The sequence below is a fragment of the Schistocerca gregaria genome, chromosome 3, assembly GCF_023897955.1.
Source record: "Schistocerca gregaria isolate iqSchGreg1 chromosome 3, iqSchGreg1.2, whole genome shotgun sequence".
NCBI lineage: Eukaryota > Metazoa > Arthropoda > Insecta > Orthoptera > Acrididae > Schistocerca > Schistocerca gregaria.
In genome coordinates this window covers 520,182,457-520,204,689 of record NC_064922.1, presented here as the reverse complement: position 1 = coordinate 520,204,689, position 22,233 = coordinate 520,182,457, and the positions used below count along the sequence as shown (strand labels likewise).

General features: G+C 43.3%; 1 protein-coding gene across 1 annotated transcript in view; it reads right to left on the bottom strand.

Annotated features, from left to right (window-relative positions):
* The window catches only part of LOC126354111 (uncharacterized), a 47,355-nt gene extending 32,872 nt beyond the window's left edge, over positions 1–14,483 (bottom strand). The window contains exons 1-4 of the mRNA XM_050003504.1: positions 13,521–14,483; positions 13,275–13,419; positions 12,783–12,881; positions 11,564–11,722 (exon numbers count right to left, since the gene is read on the bottom strand). Of these exons, the coding sequence (XP_049859461.1) occupies positions 11,564–11,722; positions 12,783–12,881; positions 13,275–13,419; positions 13,521–13,837 (720 nt within the window). The 5' untranslated portion in view covers positions 13,838–14,483. The remainder of the gene's footprint in view (positions 1–11,563; positions 11,723–12,782; positions 12,882–13,274; positions 13,420–13,520) is intronic.
* Positions 14,484–22,233: the final 7,750 nt, after the last annotated feature.

Below are 22,233 nucleotides of genomic sequence, written 5' to 3'. Positions count from 1 at the left end.
TTTATACACGGAACACTATTGTTTGTTACCATTATGTTCATGGTCTATACTTTATGTCATTTATAATGAACATCAGAGAAACCAAAAGGTTGTTAATAAATGTGGACTAACATAAAAATCAACACCATCTGCACACTCCAAAGTGCACACTACAAAAGCAGGTGGTAGAAGACACTGACTGGTGCATCATAAAGCAGGGTACACACATTTTGCTACTGTGCAACTCACCACCAACTGCCAACTAACATGCACACTACTGAACAAATGCATTACTACATCTGGAACAAACTTTCAGGAAGTTTAACAAAAATCATACTTGCTGACAATGATAAAACTTCCTCCCCTTTTGCATAAATTTACAACACAAGTAGCATTTTCTTATGTGGCAATTCTTACTGACACTTCATGCCCATCTGGGCAGACATATTTTTATGTACTTACTGTGTAATGTACATGGATACAGTGAGGTAAATTCCTTGTGGTCATACTGAAAGAAGTAAATAAATAAAATATGTGAATGCCAAAGAGGCAGGACCACAAAAATTATTTCAAATTTGTGCTCTTCTATCACCATGCAGTGACATGTAATAAAACAGTCACGAGAAATGAATTTCTCTATTGTGACTGCAATTCACCCATCACTCTCCTGAAAGATATTTCCAATTCTGCAGAAAACCAAAAGAGCAAACCCTACACAGCAGCCAATGGAAGCTCCAAACAGCAAACTCTCCATTAAGTTTGCAGACAGACATAGGCAACAGTAATGAACCTGACATCCCATTCACATGTTTCTTCAGAAAGCTAGGATGGAGAGTTAATTTTTCCACTGGCATGGTTTAGTGTTTGTGATGTTGAATGCACATAAAGTACACATATTTCTAGAATGCCACGGGATAGCATGATAATGAATGAAAGTTGACAAACTGCTTTCCATGCACGACTGGGCAGAACGCTGGGAGCGCCCTAAAGAGGAACATGGAGTGGTGGGGGATATGGTGTTATGGGCACTCAACAGTGTAGTCTTTAGCGCCCGAACGGAAACAACAACGGACAAGTGTCACTAAAATGCAGCAAGTGCAAAAATAGGACTAACCTTAAAGGTGAAAGGCTACATAGGCAGTTTGCACGTCAACAGTTGCAAAGTGGAAAGCAGCACATAAAGAGGATAACTGCAAGAGAAAGTAGGGGAAAGGGTTAAAATGAAACACATAGCACATGTTTGGAACTGGCCTATTACAAGAATAAAAAGGAGTGGTAAGCCACTCAGCAACACACTAAAAATTCCAACCTAAAATTTTATGGTGAAGGGCAGAAACATCACAGTACCTTAAAACTTTCTTGACACTCACCTCGTCATCGGCTAGAAACAACGGCAGATGCCCACTAATATTAACTTCCGCCCTGACAGAACGATATAAATCACACTCAACTAAAATGTGGCGTACAGTGATTCATACGCCACAGGCATCACACAGCGGGGATTCCTCTCGCCGTAGTAAGAAGGCGTGCGTAAGAGGACAGTGCCCTATGCGAAGACGTGTAAGGGTCACTTCGTCACACCTAGGTGACCGGCAGGAGGAACACCATGGCTGGATGGTGGGTTTCACCAACCGCAGCTTATTTTCCCTCACCGCCAGCCATTCCTCCTCCCACAATTTCATATACTTCCGCTGCAGCACAGAAACAACACCTTGCAAAGGAATAGAGCATTGTGTCACCTCCGGTAATCTGTAGGCGTCCTTGGCAGCTCTATCAGCTTGTTCATTTCCCCGTGTGCCCACATGCCCTGGCACCCAGCAAAAGGACACTTGCTTGCCCTGTCGTTGGAGGATGTACAGTTGGTCGTAAATCAGCTGTTCCAACTTCTCCGCTGGGTACAGGTTCTGCAGTGACTGTAATGCGCTCAGTGAGTCAGAGCAAATGAGGAAGTTTTTGCCCTGAGTACTCCGTATCTGATCTAATGCCTTCAGGATCGTGTGAAGTTCTGCGGAAAAAACAGTGTATTTCTGGGGAAGGCGAATCCTGATGACACGTTCGGGGAACACTACTGAGCAACCAAGAAAATCCCCCTGTTGGGATTCATCAGTGCATACTACTGTGAAATCAGGATGCCTATCTACAATGTTAAAAAATAAAGATTTGAAAGTAAAATCTGATGTACTGTCTTTCTTAAAATTTGCCAATTCTAAAATCAGTCTGTGCCTCTGGAGGAGCCAAGGTGGATATCTGCTCCAACCTCGACGTGAAACATTAAAACCTGCCACACCCATCTCTAAAATGCAATCCTTTGCACGAATCCCATAGGGCCTTGTTGCTCGTTGCCGGTTGCGAAAAAGCCTTTCCAGTGGAGGCCAAGCAACAGTGTGGTATGCAGGCGTGTATGGTGTGGATAATGTTTGATAGGCCTGGCGCACCATTAGTAGACGCCACTGGAGGTGGAGTGGCGGTTCACCTGCCTCTGCACACAGGCGCGGTATGGGGCTCATTCTGAATGCCCCAGTGGCCAACTGAATCCCCTCATGGTGCACCACATCTAACAGCTTCAAATAAGTGGGTCTTGCAGACCCATACACCATGCATCCATAATCAAGCCGGGACCGCACGAAGGCTCTGTAAAACCGGAGCAGACAAGTCCTGTCTGTTCCCATGTGAGGTGACTAAGACATTTTAAAATAGACAGCGCCTTAAGAGACTTAACGTGTGGCAGCCACGTAAGCTTAGAATCAAAAGTGAGGCCCAGAAACTTCATCATGTCTTTAAAATTCAGAACAATGGAATGAGAACGGTTAAAAAGAACACACACCGACTTATCAGTTGAAAACTTAAAACCACTCTTCTGTGCCCATTCATCCAAACGTCGGAGAGTGAGTTGCAACTGACGAGTCGTTGTTGCAAGGCTTGAAGAAGAGCAAAATACAGAGAAATCGTCCACAAACAAGGAACACTGCACAGGACTTTTCACAACAGACGTAATACTATTAATAGAAATAGCAAAGACCGTCACACTTAAAACGCTACCTTGAGGGACACCATTCTCTTGTTCAAAGTGATTAGACAGTAAGTCTCTGACTCGGTACCGAAAATAACGTGGCGACAGGAAGGACCGAATAAAATTCGGAAGACATCCATGAAAACCCCATTCGTGGAGCTGCCTGAGAAGATGCTTCCAAGTAGTGTCGTATGCCTTTTCAATGTCAAAAAATATTCCCAACAGGTGATTCTGGCGCAGGAAAGCCTGTTGTATGGCTGCCTCCAGGAGGGCCAGGTTATCAAAGGTGGAGCGATACCTCCTGAACCCACACTGAAAGCAACTAAGGAGTTGTCTGGATTCTAACATCCAGACAAGGCAGCAGTTGACCATCTGCTCCAAGGTCTTTCCCACGCAGCTAGTGAGGGCAACACTACGGTAACTACCCGGACACGTGCGGTCTTTCCCAGGTTTTAAAAGAGGAATTAAAATTACTTCACACCACGAGTCGGGGAAGTGACCGGACATCCAAACTAGATTAAACAGCCAGAGGAGGATTTCTTTATTTCTCCCTGTGAGGTGCCGCAGCATGCTATAGTGGATTCTACCCTGACCAGGGGATGTATCACGAGCCCCACACAATGCAGAATCCAGTTCCCACATCGAAAACGGGCAGTTGTACTCTTCTGTATTGGGTGAGCGGAAGTCAAAACTGTTCCTCTCAGCAGCCACTCTGTGGGGCTCGAAAGCTGGATTCTGACTGACAGTTGCAGTAATAGCTGCAAAATGAGCAGCCATAGACTGGGCAATATATTTTGGGGTCGTGTGGAGAGTACCATTCCACATTATAGCAGCCATAGGGCAACTCCCACCTCTCCCAGAAATCCTCCTGATGGTCTCCCATACAATGGAACTTCGTGTAGAACGATTAATGGTGTTAAGGAACTGCTGCCACGACCTCTTCTTGCTCTCTCGTATAATCCGACGACACTTTGCCCTCGCCACTTGAAAAGCTGCAAGGTTCTCTACAGTTGGCCGGCATTTGAACCTACGCAGAGCTGCCCGCCTAGCCCTGATTGCACAGCGGCATTTGTCGCTCCATCAAGGGACAGGCTGCCACTTCGGTTGTCCCGTGGGATGGACGCTTCACTGGCGCGGTGGATCACTTCAGTAATATGATCCACCCATTCCTGGATACTGACCTGATGTTCAAACTGGGCGAGTTGACTATACAGGGCCCAGTTGGCTCTACCGAGCACCCATCGAGGTGATTTCCTTTCCGGTTCCACTGCATGTGGCAGGTGAATCCGGATGAGGAAGTGATCGCTGCCGTGTAAGTCATCAACCACTTCCCATACAGCAGTGTGGGCGATGGCTGGAGAGCAAAGCGATAGATCAATGGCAGAGAACGACCCAGTTGCAATGCAAAAATGCGTGCTTTGACCTGTATTTAGCAAATGGGCACTGGTAGACAGAAGAAGCCTCTCAATTATTCTACCCCTGGGGCAAGTACTCACAGAGCCCCAAAGCATATTGTGTGCATTAAAATCACCACAGAGGATGAAGGGGTGGGGGAGCTGTGTAAGAAGATCACGGAGAGCCTCTTTGTCAAGCACATCATGTGGGGGCAGGTAAAGCGAACATACTGTTAGTATATGACGCACATGTACTAATATTGCAACTGGCTGTAAATCCGTCGTGAGGGAGAGAGACGAGGAGTGGTAGTCAGTGTTGAAGATGCCTACTCCTCGAGCTCTCTGTCCACTCAGGTCGTCCTTTTTGTGGAGGACATAATCACGTAGCTCAGGGGTGTAAGTTTCACTGAAATTTGTCTCTTGCAGACATACACACACAGGTCTATCCTGAATCAACAGACGTAGCTCCTCCACATGTGTCCTGAACCCTTTCAGGTTCCATTGTAGTATGAGAGCCATCACGGTGGTTGTATTTTCTGCCTCTCTTTCCGCCGAGGTGGGGAGACTGCAGCGGGTGGAGGTTCAGTCTTGGTGCGAGATGATTGCCCCCTATTCTCAGACTCCATCAGCTCTGGGGAAGAGTCTGATGAAGCGTCTAACGGGACCACATTAACATGATCCGAGGGTTTACCAGCCGATTTAATCTGTTGGTGCTGTTTCACATGTGCTTTCCTTTGTTTAGAGGGCTTCACTGGAACCGGAGCTGGGGTGTTTATGACCATGCTGGGCTGTGGAACAGCCTCAGCAATCTGAGATGCCTGGGGCTCTACAATGTTAGCTACTGTACCTTTCTCTGCTGTTCTAGGAGGGGCTACAGGCTCTGATACAGTTGCTGCCTTGCAAGTGCACTGACATGTGCACGTGTTCGTGCCAACACTAACAACCTCCGTCTGTGTAGATGCATCGACCTTCAGAGGCGGCTTCTGAACAATGGAAGCAAAAGACTTAACGAATTTGGGGGGCTGCATTGCCTTAAAGATCTTTTTGGCTTCACCGTAGGGGATACGCTTAGTTGTTTTTATTTCTTGTATTTTACATTCCTCTAGGAAGATTCTACAGTCCCTACTCAAAACAGGATGGCTTTCAGAACAGTTTATACATCTGACAGGCGACTAACAGTCAATTCAGTCATGGGTAGCCTTACTATAGTGGCCACACATCGCTTCTCCCTTACACCCTAGAGTTGTATGCCCAAAACACTGGCACTTAAAACAGCGCATTGGGTTTGGGACATACAACCGGACGTTTAGTCGAAGAGATCCTGCCTTGATGTGTTCTGGGAGTTTTGGGGTATTGAAAGTAAGAATGAAGGGATCAGATTTCACCAGGTTTCCATCCACCCTTTTCATGATGTTCTGAATGTCAACAATTCCCTCCTGAGCCCACTCACTCTAATTCTTCTACAGGAATGTCAACGAGATCCCTACAGGTGACAACACCCTTACTGGAGTTCAGGGTGCTGTGAAGCTCTGTATCGATAGTGTATTCCCCCCAAGCTTTTAGCTGTTTGAAGGTTAACTGCTTGCTGGGCAGTTGATGCTTCAACAAGCAGTGTCCCATTCTGTAAACGCTTCACTGATTTTAAAGTTCCAGCTATTCCTTCTAGACCCTTCTGGATATAGAATGGCAAAACCTTTTCAAAGGAACACTCTTTCCTTTTTATTACTAAAAACACATTCTGGTTTTCAGTATGTGCTCTGTTACTCAGAACTGCTGTACGTTTGCTGACGCCGGAGTCAGGAGAACTGGCTAACCTAGCCCTCTTGTTGGATTGGGCGGTAGTGCCTACCAGCGGTCCACCCATCCCACTGGCCAGCGAAAAATTAGAATGAGGAAAAAGAGGAAGAATTCGTGGTTTTCATGGTCGTCCCACGAGCAGCTAGGGAAACTTACGTCCAACCAGACAGAGCCCCGCATGCCTGGATAAGCCTTGTACAACTGAAGTGCGGCAGGTTCCCCAGAGGTTGCCCGCTAGTGACTGTTCCACCTCTACAGCCATGCATCCTATCGGCACGCAGCACACCTTAAGAATGAAGGTTTTTTTATAGAGGTATGTACCATCCTTGCGATCCAGGCAATCAAGCCAAGATCCCCGGTCCCTAAGACACACAATGTTCCACCGTTGTGCCACACGGTGGTCGCTGAAGCATGCCCAGAGCTTACGGTATCAGCAAACTGGTGGTGCACACCAGTCCACAGCTCGAGGACCCCGGGTTCACCAAGCCCGTACCCAGCAAAATGCTGAGCCCCCTGAGGGAAGGAACATGAAAGGTCGACTATCAGATTCGAATGGTGATGAAAGGTAACAAAGGCAACTGTGTGGAGCAGAAACAAGATGAACACAGTGAAGAGACAAAAAGGAGAAAAAGAAGGGACATTATGTTTAACATCCCATTGTCAATTAGTTTATACATGAGACTGGAGAAGGGTAGATGGAAAATAAGGCCATGTCCTTTTACAAGGAAATATCATGGGATTTGTCTTCAAACTGAGTGTGAGTACCAGTGACTTTGGCATGATACCATTGATGCTACTGCAAGACAGAGACATCTAATGATACACTGTGGTAGTTCTAAGAAAATGTAATACATTGAAGCAGTCACAGCATTCAAAGCAATAGGTTGAGCAGAGATTGTGCCACAAGACCGTAAGAGATGGTGATATTTTTTTCCTTTTTTAGTGATCATGCTGAGGAGATCAGTGACAGTGTATCTCAAGTTAGTGTAACAAATTTGAGTTTCTAAATAAATCCACTGGAGCTGTATGTACTAACATAAATGCACTACATTTCAGCCCACTTTTCCCTATTATTTAGGACTATAATTTGTTTTAGGCAATATGACTTTATGGAATTTTCAAGATGTGGGATTGTGCCTAGGAAAAATGCGAAATTGCTTGCCAACATATCTCATGAAATGATGGGTGGTTGAAAACTGTACTCCCTGTGGTTCCAAATTGGAACTAATACTTCAAAAAAATTGTTTACTTTTTGCCAATTTTTTCCTTGTATATACATTTCCTTCTACAATAATTAATGACAATTTTGTGATTAATTTTAGAATTATATTAAAAACAAAGATTCCAAGACTTACCAAGCGGGAAAGCGCCAGTAGATAGGCACAATGAATAAAACACACAGACACACAGAATTTCGAGCTTTCGCAACCGGCGGCTGCTTCGTCAGGAAAGAGGGAAGGAAAAGGAAAGATGAAAGGATGTGGGTTTTAAGGGAGAGGGCAAGGAGTCATTCCAATTCCGGGAGCAGAAAGACTTACCTTAGGGGGAAAACCTTAGGGGGAAAAAAGGATAGGTATGCGCGCGCACACGCACACACACATTTTAGAATTATATGTTTTATGCATTTTTTGGAACTCAAACAGTTAAGCTGTTTAGAGAAACTAGTGGAAACCTAAATTCGAATAATTGGATAGGAAACTGAACCATCATCCTCTAGAAAACGAGTCACACACAAGCATTGCAGTGCCTTGCTTGGTCAGGACAGCAACATTAAACACTATAATAAACTGACATAAGGAATACTGAAAATGAAAAGCTAAGAAGCATGAAATAGATGTGGGTACAGATACTAAGGAGGTCGCTTTAAAACACAAGAACTGTGAAAAGGAAATAGGTATCTATAGAAGTGGATAAAATATACAGTGATGAACCTGTACATTATGATCATTGCACACGCCAAGACTGATTGTTACATGATGGCATTATTGGCACATGATGAAGGAAAGTATACAAACGGGTAATCATTCTCGTGATGATCCAGACCACAATATGGATATTCACTGACATAAGTATCTGACTAGTGACAGGTGACTGGCAATGTGCATCACAAAAATTGCAAAGCTAGGTGACTGTTCACATGCCTCTGCTGTGAGTGTCTACGGAAAGTGGTTGAAGGGTACTTAAATCACGAGCAGGCCACAAGGTGGTGGATGTCCGTGCCTCAACACAGCACGTAGCAGAGGCTGGGCTGCTCTATAAAGCAGGATGGGCAGCTATCTGTGGCAGAACCCAGTACACTGCTGGTGCAGGCACAAGTGGTAGAGAGGAAAACCTTTCAGCACACATTTCTGAACAGGCAGATTCATCAGACATCATCATCATTAAGACTGCAGTGAGCATGGGATCATCGATGTTTCAGTCTGGATCAAGGGAAACATGTCGCCTGGTTGAATGACTCATGTTTCTCATTACACTGGATGGATGGCTTACACACATAAAAAAAAAGTTTTGCAGCACCCCAGTTCCCAGAACTCCTGTAGATAGATGTTGTATCACAGACACAGTCTCTTTGACTGTTCAAAGATGTTACTAAACCCACACAAATATGCAAACAACCATGCATGGGCAGTGCATATTAGAAAGAGGGGGTCCAACAGCTGATCAGTTCCAGTCATACCACCAGGAAAGAGGTACACGGCTCATGTTGTCTGTAGTTCAACCATGCCTAGACAGTCAGTACCGCAGTTCGATCATGCCCGCATTGTTACTTTGTGCCAGGAATGGCTCTCAAGAAGGACAGTGTCCAGGTGTCTTGGAGTGAACAAAAATGTTGTTCGGACATGGAGGAGATACAGAGAGACAGGAACTGTCAATGACATGCCTTGCTCAGGATACCCAACGTCTACTACTGCATTAGGCGACCTCCATCTATGGATTATGGCTCAGAGAAACCCTGACAGCAACACTACTATGTTGAATAATGCTTTTCGTACAGCCACAGAACATAATGTTACAAATCAAACTGTGCGCAATAGGCTGCATGATGCACAACTTCACTCCCAACATCCATGGTGAGGTCGATCTTTGCAACCACAATACCAAGCAGTGCAGTATACATGGGCCCAACAACATGCCAAATGGATCGCTCAGGATTGGCATCACGTTCTCTTCACTGATGAATGTCGCATATGCCTTCAACCAGACAATTGAAGACATGTCTGGAGGCAGCCCTTAAGGCTGAATGCCTTAGACACACTGTCCAGCAAGTGAAGCAAGGTGGAGGTTCCCTGCTGTTTAGGGGTTGCATTATGTGGGGCTGACGTATGCCATCGATGGTCGTGGAACACAACATAACAGCTGTACAATACACGAATGCCATCCTTCGACCGATTTCAGCATACTGGAGAGACTATCGTCTGTATGGACAATTCACTCCTCCACTGTGCACATCTTGTGAATTACATCACTCGACTAGAGTGGCCAGCATGTTCTCCAGGCATGAATCCTATCGAACATGCCTGGGATACATTGAAAAGGGCTGTTTATGGACAATGTGACCCACCAACCACTCTGAGGGATCCACACCGAATCGCCGTTGAGGAGTGGGACAATCTGGACCAACAGTGCCTTGATGAACTTGTGGATAGAAGGCCACGACGAATACAGGTGTGCATCAATGCAAGAGGACATGCTACTGGGTATCAGAGGTACCGGTGTGTACAGCAATCTGGATCACCACCTTCGAAAGTCTCACTGTCTTGTGATACAACATCCAATGTGTAATTTTCATGAGCAATAAAAAGGGAAGAAATGATGTGTATGTTGACTATTCCAATTTTCTGTACAGGTTCCGGAACTCTTGGAACCAGGGTGATGCAAAACTTTTTTTGATGTGTGTATTTTGATAAACCGTCGTCTAGGTGAACAGCTGCTTGAAACGTGCACTGTGCCCCAAATGGCAGTTGGTGGGAGCAGTATTATGCTCTGGGGGAAATTCACCTGGGCCCCCATGGGACCTGTGGCAGCAGGCCTGATTGAAGGCACCAAGACAGCTATGGATTATGGACATTATTATGAACCACCTGCACCCTTCATGTATGATGTACTCTTCCAGTAGTGTACTATGACTGACAAGGACAGATTCATGCTGCAGTGACCTTAGGAGCATGATAGTGGAATCACAATGTGTTGGCCAGTGAATTTGCCTGATCCAAACATGAGAAAAACACATCTGGGGTGCTGATGCACAAATCACCAGCCCATGGTTTACAGAAATTTTGTGATCTTTGCATGCATATCTGGTGCCATATACATCTGGAAGCCTACCAAGAACTTAGTGAATCGTTGGTGCACCAAAATCAATGCTTTATTGCATTCCAAAGATGGACCAGCATGCTATTAAGCAGGTGTTCATGATTGTATGGCTAACAGGAGTATGTGTTTTGTGACTGTGTCCCGCCCAACAATGATAATGTGAACTTGTGCTCTATGGTAAATAGCTGCATTCAACAAGGAAACATTGAGATATTACTCATCTTGATTACGGTTCCTCAGTTTGAAAACTTTAGTGCTGTGCAAAATTAACACTTATAATTAAACGAGAATTTTATTTTTGTTTTCATTCCTTCAGATCCTGTGGCTACTACCAAGGTCTGGTCAAATGTCAACTGTATACAGATTTCAAGAAGTTATCCTCTGCAATGAACATACAATGCATTTAGAAGCTGACAGCAAAATTGTCAATCATATGTTCATGGCAATTTCAGTACGTTTATGCGCATTTACCCACCTCTACTTCTACAATGTAGGGTATTTAATAAACATACCGATGTGATTGAGATAGAGGACACACAATTTGAATGAGGATTACAATTTAATGTCCTGTTGATGAGGACACAGAGAGAGTGGCTATATTATTCAGTGTACATGATTGGTCAAAATAAAGATAATCAATGAATGTAAGTCTGGGACAATGATATACAAATCTTAACCAAACTTCCATCATAAAGGTTTGTACTTTATCAACATAGCATCCCTGCTCTTATCACAAATCAAAAGAATAGAAGAGTATTTATTGCACTGATTCTTTCAAATATTTAACAAAAAAATGGTAGAACTGCTGTTATTCTTTCTGTAATATCCCCTATTCTCAAACTAACTCCAGCCAGTCACTATAGCATTTTGTATCAACATACTTACAGAAACAGCCATAGCCTCTTACGTAATTCTGCAGTAATGGAAAAAATTACGCAATCATCATACAAATTGTATGCGATAATAATAAATGCCTATTATAATGGAACAGCTGCATAGTCTCAGTTATAAGTATGAAAATTCAGAATGCCATGGGAATGTATTGCCATGCAACACCTGTCATGTTTACCTCATCTGACACTAGAAACAGCATCAGAAATTTCTGACACAAAACACCAAGTGAACGCTCATCACGGTTACCATCTGCCTGTTGACTATTTGGAGTAAGAGGGAGTTCCTTCTCTTGATATCTCGGTGAGCAGTAACACAACTTTTGCATTGCTTTCACCTGTAAATTAATAAAAGTGAATGTATAACTTTATAAAATTACAGAAAGACAGAACAAAATATTGTCTGCATATGATTCAGTAATCAATAACAATTATGAGTACAGAGACCCACAAGTAAGTCAACTAAACTAGTTATGCAACTAAGTCAACCACATGAGAGCGAACTTAACTGTTGAGACGATAACTTTAGCAAGAGGTGAGATACAGGTATGTCCTTCATGTGAGAAGTCAGAATGACCTTTAAGAATAGTTTTGTCTGCAAGTCTTTACAGGCTTACAATCTACATTATGAACTGTACAACAACCCAAAATTTGTTAAAAACATTTGCAATGATATACAACAGTGGTTTCAAATAACAATATTTAACAGTGGTTTCAAATAACAATATTTAAAGTTAAATTAAAATATTAAAAACAATGACAACAACTTGTTACTGATGCCTTTCCGTTCTCCAGTACTTCTGTAGATACAAACACCACTCTGTTTTAGAAAGATAAACATCACATGTACATTCAGTATACTATGCAAAAGTTTTAGGTGGAGACGGGAGGTTATTTTGAACTATGGTTACCAAAAGCTTTGTGTACCAGCTTTGCTTTGGATTGTGTATTCATCATCTTTTCTCTTATTTTGAAATGAGTATAGAGACTAATCCTGGTCCATCATGGGGTTCGAGTACAAGCCCCATGACACCACAGGGATCAGCGATCCTCATGACTATGTGTCAGTTCCGACGTTGAAAAAGCACAAATCATGGTTACGGACTGTAAGCCCTTTGAGAGAGGTGTGGCTTGTCCACTTGGGCAGTCCAAGTTCCTGTTTGCATCTACTTCTGACTGCTGTGTCACAGTGTCTGCACTATACATCACAGAATTTATTTTACAAATTTAGAATTTACTGAAATATGTAACAACATATTTTGAACTGAAATTGTCTTATGCAGGTTCTGTGCTTCTGGCCATTTCTTTAAATAGTATCTCTAGTCCGTGAACTGTTAATCCACTAATAAAACTACTCGCTCATTTTTTATTACTTTTACAGAGCATGAAAGGAATTACCTTCTTCTGATAACCCATTTCTTCTGCCATTCCTTTCAGTTCAGCAAGTGTTGTTAGGAGCTGCTGATTTCCAAACCACTGATAGCTATTCTTACCAATCTGAAAAACAGATATTATTAACACAATCCAATTGTAAGTGGAGGGGTACACACCCAAAGGCAGAAGCAGTGAGATGGGGGAGGAAAGGAGTCAAGGAAATATCTGGCAAAGAAACTAGGTCTTCTCAACACACCCTGTGTTGATATCATTAAACTTCATAGCCATAATTTAACATAAGACATTAGAAAGGCGTACACTATATTGGGACGCTATAATTATATACCCTTCACATCCACACTTATGTAATAAAAAGTCCAAGTAAAATGAGTAACTTTGAGTATAATGTAAGAATGTTGAATCTTTCCCAGTATTACTTGCTTCAAAAGCTTTTCCCACAGGCCATTTACAGAACAATATGTCATGGGCTCATGAACGAGCAGAACATTCAAATACCTTTGATGCCATCTGAAGACTCTCTAGGACGTTGATTATGTCATACAATCGTCTTCTTTCAGTATGAAGCTGAGCGGCAGCTTGGTCCAAGGATATAAACAGATTACTATCAGGGGGTACCTCCAGCGGGAAAAGTTCCAAAAACCTGAAAACGAGTAACATTCGACGCAATTCAGATACATGTACCTGTGTAGCATACAAAACATTGCTTCTCTGCAGTTACATAACGTAAAATCTACCACTTACTTGTCACATAGAAGACTTAAAGACTTTTCTTTGCGCGGTTTGATTGCGGCTGATACTTTTTTCCGGTATTCACTCAACGAATCAACGTTCTCATCGTAGTCGTTTGAATCAACTTTCTGCTCGAGTAATCCTACACAGTCTTCACCGAAATCTCTTTTTCTGAAATGACTTGCAACTCTAGTTAACAATTTTAAATTAGCTGTTGGTGAAACTGGACTTGGAGGGTCCTCATTTACGTTCTTTATATCACCTAAAATCTTCCTGGCAGGAGATTTCATAATATCCTGCTGACCTGAATCAAAATTTCTATTTTCCATGCCTATGATATAAAGGTAAGCAGTTTACCATCAAAATTAAAACTAGCTAACACTGTGGTGTTTCGGAAAATCCATTGGCGTCCTTCGATATCTCAGTAGTAAGCGCATTTCACATACCACAAGAACTTTCCACTCTGTAAAATATACTTGTTCCTCTACGCATTCATTTTCTTCCGCCTGTGCTTACACACTGTATTCAAACATTTCCCTCCCACCCTAAACATCCAGCCCATCATTGGCGGAAATTTCTTTGCTCTTTGGACAACGAGGGAAAACATCACACACTTTTGGCGCGATTTTATACAGAGGTCAAGGGAAATTAAGATCTTTGATAATAAATTCGTCAAAGTTCAAATGTGCCTTGGAAATGCGTTTATATTAGCCATATGACAAAATAAACAACTGCCAGGTGTTACAAAACGGCTTTATAGGCAGTTACAACTACAAAGAACAATTTAATAACAGAGATTACTTCATTTTCCTCAGGAGTCGTGGCGTTCTTCAACTCAAATCCACTGAGACAGAAATTGAAGCTTCATGTGGAAATGTTTAGGCAAGACTCGGTATCACAAGTGGGCATAAAATTGTAACTGGATCCTTTCCTCGATCACTAAACTCACCTCCTGATGTAGGCCCTAACCGAAAATCTCAGAGGATATCGTCAGTTCACTTGCACATAAGTTCTCTAATCATACTACACTCAATCAAAGAGACTTTAATATCCAACAATTAATTGGGATAATTAACGGTGTGTATGACTTAACATCCTGTGAAACATTACTAACCACTTTTTTAAAAGATTTCACTTTGCTTTCGGCTGTTAGAATTTTGACAATCGCAAAGTAAAATTCTAATATCTGAAATCAAGATGATATCCCTAAAAATTGTAGAAGCTGAGGACACATGCTCCAAGAAATAATTTCTAAATGTTATCTCTGAAAACTAGACAAAGAATCAGTAGTGCCTTATCTCAGTTACGAACTTGGAAGACTTTCTGGTCAGCACAGGAGCAGGTAGAGGAACTAGGGCTTAGTTTAAAAGGATAGTTGGCCAAACGATATGTACCCATCAGAACAGTTCATGATGAGAGAGTTCCTCAATGGTTATAGTTATTGCAAACAAACTTCTGAAGAACTATTGCATAAGAGGTGTAAAACAATGCATAAGTCTATAGACAGATGCTGAATGAAACGCATTTGACAATTAAGAGAGCAATGTGTAAAGCGTTCAGTGATTACCATACGAGAATATTGTCGAAAAATCTATCACCAAAACCAAAGAAATTCGTGTCATTTGTAAAGGTTGTAAGTGGCAAAAAATTAAGCGGTGACCACACACGCAACTAGTGTGGTGCCACAGCTCGTGGCTTTCTCTATTGGCTACGTGAGCTACCATTCACACAGGACGTCAAAAACTCTACCTAGCTGCACAGCTTTCAATATGGTGTCAGGTGAAATCATAAGGGTGGATATGGTTGGTTACACCATTAGGGCTGCGACAAGAGTTAAATACAAGGGAAATGAAACCTAAATGTTTGATGCAAAAATAAATTTCATACAGAGAGAAAATATGGGCCACAAACACATTTATAAAACAAATAACATTCTCAGATGAAAATCCTGCATGCAGTGACAAACTAACCAACAGCTGGCATGTAAATGTAACCTACAGACACGCCAGGCTTCCAAGAATTTAGAATCTTATTTTATTCTAAATAAACTGGAATCACTCTTGATCGCTTAACTTTTTTAATGGTGACCGGTTTCGATCTTTTTATCAGATCATCTTTGGACCATGAATGTCTGCCGGAGGCGGTGGCGCATGGCAATCCTCATGTTTGTGGCTGGTGCAACAGTACACCACCAGCGGCAGTACATCACCAGCCACAAACAAGAGTATGCCATGCGCCACCGCCTGCAGCAGACATCCATGCTCTGAAGATGATCCGATAAAAAGGTCGAAACCGGTCACCACTAAAAAGTTAAGTGATCAAGACTGCTTCCAGGTTATTCATAATAATAATTACAGATCGATGTTTTCCTATATAAGAACTATATTCTTTAAAATTTTATTTTATTCATTGATATAGGCGTTCTGAATAATTATTTTTTTGTGTAACAGCTGCTACATTACTCTTGGAAGCTATTTCCTGTACATAATACATAATTTGCACAATTCTTGGTCTCACATATCATGACATTTGTACGACTCCCTATTTTGGTTACATATATTAAGTTTATTTATTTATTTGTTGAAAATCTTTTAATGTTTTGGGATTTATCGTACAGACACACACACACGTGCACACACCCACCCACTTACCCACCCACCCACACACACACACACACACACACACACACACAATGTTGCAGAAAATCAATAATAGGTAGCTATTCTTGTAATTCCTGAAGCTGCGAAAGTGTGTCTGCTGACCACTGTTTCCACTTTTTCCAGTAATAAAACATAAACACACTGAAATCGGATGGAATACAGCAGTAATACTCCTAATAACTGTAACAGAAAGCTCGTGTTTTGAAATATTGTCGCCAAGGAGCAGTAGTGGAAAAAAAAGTGGCGCAACAAAGTAAACCCAGGCTAAAGTTCTTGTGGCATGACAAAAGTTGGGTTCTTTAAATTGCGTCACTAAAAACTAGTAGTTCACACATGCAACTGCAGTATGCCACTAGCTGTGGTTGACATTTTGGTTGCGTGTGTGAACCTGGTTTCAGCGTTCAGTCGCTCATAGACAGTACAGGAACTGAAACTGAGAGAAACAAAATAAAAGCAAAATGTTGAACTCTGTTTTCTAATGTGCCTGATGTATTGCCCAATTGAAACCGTGTACCAATGAAAAGATGAGTGAAATATTAGTGTCAGTAACAACGAGAAACAGCTGAAATCGTTAAAACTTAATGAAGCCCCAGAACCTGATGAAATCCCTACTAGATTCTACACCCAATTTGTGGCTGAGTTAGCCCCTCTATTAACTATAATCTGTCAGAGATCCCTCTAACAAAAACTGTGCCAAGAAGCTGGAAGAAAGCATAGACCACACCCAACTACAGGAAAGGTAGCAGAAGTGACCCACAAAATGTCCAATGTCCTTGATATCCATTTGTTGTAGAATCTTAGAACATGTTCTGAGTTCGCATGTATTCAGGTATCTAACAGAATGACACCCTCCACGACAAACACTGAAAGCCACACATCAAGACAGTCAGATAGATACAGCATTTCTAGATGTACAAAAACCATGTCACTCAGTACCATATCTGCCCTCATTATCAGTAGTACAGTCATATTGCGATATCAAACGAAATATGTAACTGAACAGAGGATTTCTTGGGAGGAAGGATGCAGTGTGTTACCTTATGTGTAGAGTCATAAGAAAATATTGAAGTAACTTTGGATGCACCCCAAGAAATGTGTTGGGGCCCTTCTATTCATATTGCATGAGAGGCGTTCAATAAGTGATCCAGCACATTTTTTCCTGAAAGCAGGTTGGTTCTATTCAGGATTGTAGTACGCCAAATAATTCGCCAATCTTTTGGCTACAAAAGCCTATTTTTCAATATAATCTTCATTTGATGCAGCGGACTTATGCCGCCTTACTTGGAGGAGCTGTACACCCACATGATACCACTTTACTGGTTCACATCAGTCAATGTCTTGTTGCATCAATTACCTCCCTATCATCCATTTACTGTTTCCCATGGAGTGCATTCTGCATTAGGCCAAACAGATGGAAGCCAGATAGGGTGGATGAGGAAGAACAGCCAAATGAAGTTTTGTGAGCCCTCCTCCAGTGCTCAGATTTGTATGAGGGCTAGTATTGTCATGGAGTAGCTTGACTGTGATCTGTCAATCATCTTGAATGAGAGTCTCTGCACGTTGTCCCAATGCTGCAAGGCCCACAGCTGTATGCAGCCAGTGGGCACAGGGATATCAGACAGGTTTGCATACCCTTGTTCTGATGATGAGAGGCACTTTGCTGACTGCCAGGTCTCCATTGACATTCTGTAAGCACCCATGAATATCTGTGATGCTCTGATATTCCGCCAACAGGAACCCAATGACAGCTCTCTGCTTGGAACACACCTTCGTTACAGACGCCATTATGAAGGCTATTTATAGTGCTGCCACCTATTACAACTTCGTGAAATTAGAGAGGCTGAAGCGGGAATAATATATGATGTCCCCAACAAATTCGGCATATTTTCAACTGATACTGACCAAGGAAAAAATGTGTTACATTACTTGTCGTGACGGTCCTCATAGTAATGACCTGCTGGACAATATTAACTGTAACTTTAGTCTTTCCGAAGATAATGCAGTTACCTACTCTGAAGTATAGTCTGAAAAATCTGCACAAATATTCTACATCTACGTCTACATGACTACTCTGCAATTTACATTTAAGTGCTTGGCAGAGGGTTCATCGAACCACAATCATACTATCTCTCTACCATTCCACTCCCTAACAGCGCGCGGGAAAAACGAACACCTAAACCTTTCTGTTCGAGCTCTGATTTCTCGTATTTTATTTTGATGATCATTCCTACCTATGTAGGTTGGGCTCAACAAAATATTTTCGCATTCGGAAGAGAAATTTGGTGACTGAAATTTCGTAAAAAGATCTCGCCGCGACGAAAAACGTCTTTGCTGTAATGACTTCCATCCCAATTCGAGTATCATATCTGCCACACTCTCTCCCCTATTATGTGATAATACAAAATGAGCTGCCATTTTTTGCACCCTTTCGATGTCCTCCGTCAATCCCACCTGGTAAGCATCCCACACAGCGCAGCAACAGAGGACGAACGAGTGTAGTGTAAGCTGTCTCTTTAGTGGACTTGTTGCATTTTATAAGTGTCCTGCCAAAGAAACGCAACCTTTGGCTCGCCTTCCCCACAGTATTATCTATGTGGTCTTTCCAACTGAAGTTGTTCATAATTTTAACACCCAGGTACTTAGTTGAATTGACAGCCTTGAGAATTGTACTATTTATCGAGTAATCGAATTCCAACCGATTTCGTTTGGAACTCATGTGGATCACCTCACACTTTTCGTTATATAGAGTCAACTGCCACCTGCCACACCATACAGCAATCTTTTCTAAACCGCTTTGCAACTGATACTGGTCTTCGGATGACCTTACTAGACGGTAAATTACAGCATCATCTGCGAACAACCTAAGAGAACTGGTCAGATTGTCACCCAGGTCATTTACACTCCTAGAAATTGAAATAAGAACACCGTGAATTCATTGTCCCAGGAAGGGGAAACTTTATTGACACATTCCTGGGGTCAGATACATCACATGATCACACTGACAGAACCACAGGCACATAGACACAGGCAACAGAGCATGCACAATGTCGGCACTAGTACAGTGTATATCCACCTTTCGCAGCAATGCAGGCTGCTATTCTCCCATGGAGACGATCGTAGAGATGCTGGATGTAGTCCTGTGGAACGGCTTGCCATGCCATATCCACCTGGCGCCTCAGTTGGACCAGCGTTCGTGCTGGACGTGCAGACCGCGTGAGACGACACTTCATCCAGTCCCAAACATGCTCAATGGGGGACAGATCCGGAGATCTTGCTGGCCAGGGTAGTTGACTTACACCTTCTAGAGCATGTTGGGTGGCACGGGATACATGCGGACGTGCATTGTCCTGTTGGAATAGCAAGTTCCCTTGCCGGTCTAGGAATGGTAGAACGATGGGTTCGATGACAGTTTGGATGTACCGTGTACTATTCAGTGTTCCCTCGACGATCACCAGAGATGTACGGCCAGTGTAGGAGATCGCTCCCCACACCATGATACCGGGTGTTGGCCCTGTGTGCCTCGGTCGTATGCAGTCCTGATTGTGGCGCTCACCTGTATGGCGCCAAACACGCATACGACCATCATTGGCACCAAGGCAGAAGCCACTCTCATCGCTGAAGACGACATGTCTCCATTCGTCCCTCCATTCACGCCTGTCGCGACACCACTGGAGGCGGGCTGCACGATGTTGGGGCGTGAGCGGAAGACGGCCTAATGGTGTGCGGGACCGTAGCCCAGCTTCATGGAGACGGTTGCGAATGGTCCTCGCCGATACCCCAGGAGCAACAGTGTCCCTAATTTGCTGGGACGTGGCGGTGCGGTCCCCTATGGCACTGCGTAGGATCCTACGGTCTTGGCGTGCATCCGTGCGTCGCTGCGGTCCGGTCCCAGGTCGACGGGCACGTGCACCTTCCGCCGACCACTGGCGACAACATCGATGTACTGTGGAGACCTCACGCCCCACGTGTTGAGCAATTCGGCGGTACGTCCACCCGGCCTCCCGCATGCCCACTATACGCCCTCGCTCAAAGTCCGTCAACTGCACATACGGTTCACGTCCACGCTGTCGCGGCATGCTACCAGTGTTAAAGACTGCGATGGAGCTCCGTATGCCACGGCAAACTGGCTGACACTGACGGCGGCAGTGCACAAATGCTGCGCAGCTAGCGCCATTCGACGGCCAACACCGCGGTTCCTGGTGTGTCCGCTGTGCCGTGCGTGTGATCATTGCTTGTACAGCCCTCTCGCAGTGTCCGGAGCAAGTATGGTGGGTCTGACACACTGGTGTCAATGTGTTGTTTTTTCCATTTCCAGGAGTGTATATAGATCAGGAACAGCAGAGGTCCCAGGACGCTTCCCTGGGGAACACCTGATATCACTTCAATTTTACTCGATGATTTGCCGTCTATTACTACGAACTGCCACCTTCCCAACAGGAAATCACGAATCCAGTCGCACAACTGAGACGATACCCCATAGGCCCGCAGCTTGATTAGAAGTCGCTTGTGAGGAACAGTGTCAAAAGCTTGGAAGAAATCTAGAAATACGGAATCAACTTGAGACCCCCTGTCGATAGCAGACATTACTTTATGCGAATAAAGAGCTAGCTGTGTTGCACAAGAGCGATGTTTTCTGAAACCATGTTGATTACGTATCAATGAGCGTTTCCTTGGAGGTGATTCATAATGTTTGAATACAGTATATGCTCCAAAACCCTACTGCAAACCGACGTCAATGATACAGGTCTGTAGTTCGATGGACTACTCCTACTAACCTTCTTAAACACTGGTGCGACCTGCGCAATTTTCCAATCTGTAGGTACAGATCTATCGGTGAGCGAGCGGTTGTATATGAGTGCTACGTAGGGAGCTATTGTATCAGCGTAATCTGAAAGGAACCTAATCGGTATACAATCTCGACATGAAGACTGGCCAGTATCAAGCGATTTGAGTTGCTTCGCAACCCCTAAGGTACTTACTTCTAAGAAACTCATGCTAGCAGCTGTTCGTGTTTCAAATTCTGGAATATTCCATTCGTCTTCCTTGGTGAAGGAATTTCGGAAAACTGCGTTCAATAACTCCGCTTTAGCGGCACAGTCGTCGGTAACAGTACCATCGGCACTGTGCAGCGAAGGTATTGACTGCGTCTTAACGCTTGTGTACTTTACATACGACCAGAAATTCTTCGGATTTTCTACCAAATTTCGAGACAATGTTTCGTTGTGGAACCTATTAAAGGCATCTCTCATTGAAGTCCGTGCCAAATTTCGCGCATCTGTAAATTTTAGCCCATCTTCGGGATTTCGCGTTCTTATGAACTTCGCATGCTTTTTCCGTTGCCTCTGCAACAGCATTCGGACCTGTTTTGTGTACCATGGGAGATCAGTTCCATCTCTTACTAATTTATGCGGTATGAATCTCTCAATTGCTGTTGCTACTATATCTTTGAATTTGAGCCACATCTCGTCTACATTTGCATAGTCAGTTCGGAAGAAATGGAGATTGTCTCTTAGGAAGGCTTCTAGTGACACTTTATCCGCTTTTTTTAAATAAAATTAACTGCGTTTGTTTCTGGTGTATTTGGAAGAAACGGTATTGAGCCTAGCTACAACGACCTTGTGATCACTAATCCCTGTATCAGTCATGATGCTCTCTATCAGCTCCGGATTGTCTGTGGCTAAGAGGTCAAGTATGTTTTCGCAACGATTTACAATTCGCGTGGGTTCGTGGACTAACTGCTCGAAATAATTTTCGGAGAAAGCATTTAGGACAATCTCGGAAGATGTTTTCTGCCTACCACCGGTTATGAACAAGTATTTTTGCAAACATATCGAGGGAAAGTTGAAGTTCCCACCAACTATAACCATATGAATGGGGTATTTATTTGTTACGAGACTCAAATTTTCTCTGAACTGTTCCACAACTGTATCATCGGAGTCTGGGGGTCGGTAGAAGGAGCCAATTATTAACTTAGTTAAGTATAACCTCCACCCATACCAATTCGCACAGAGTATCTACTTCGACTTCACTACAAGATAAACCACTACTGACAGACACAAACACTC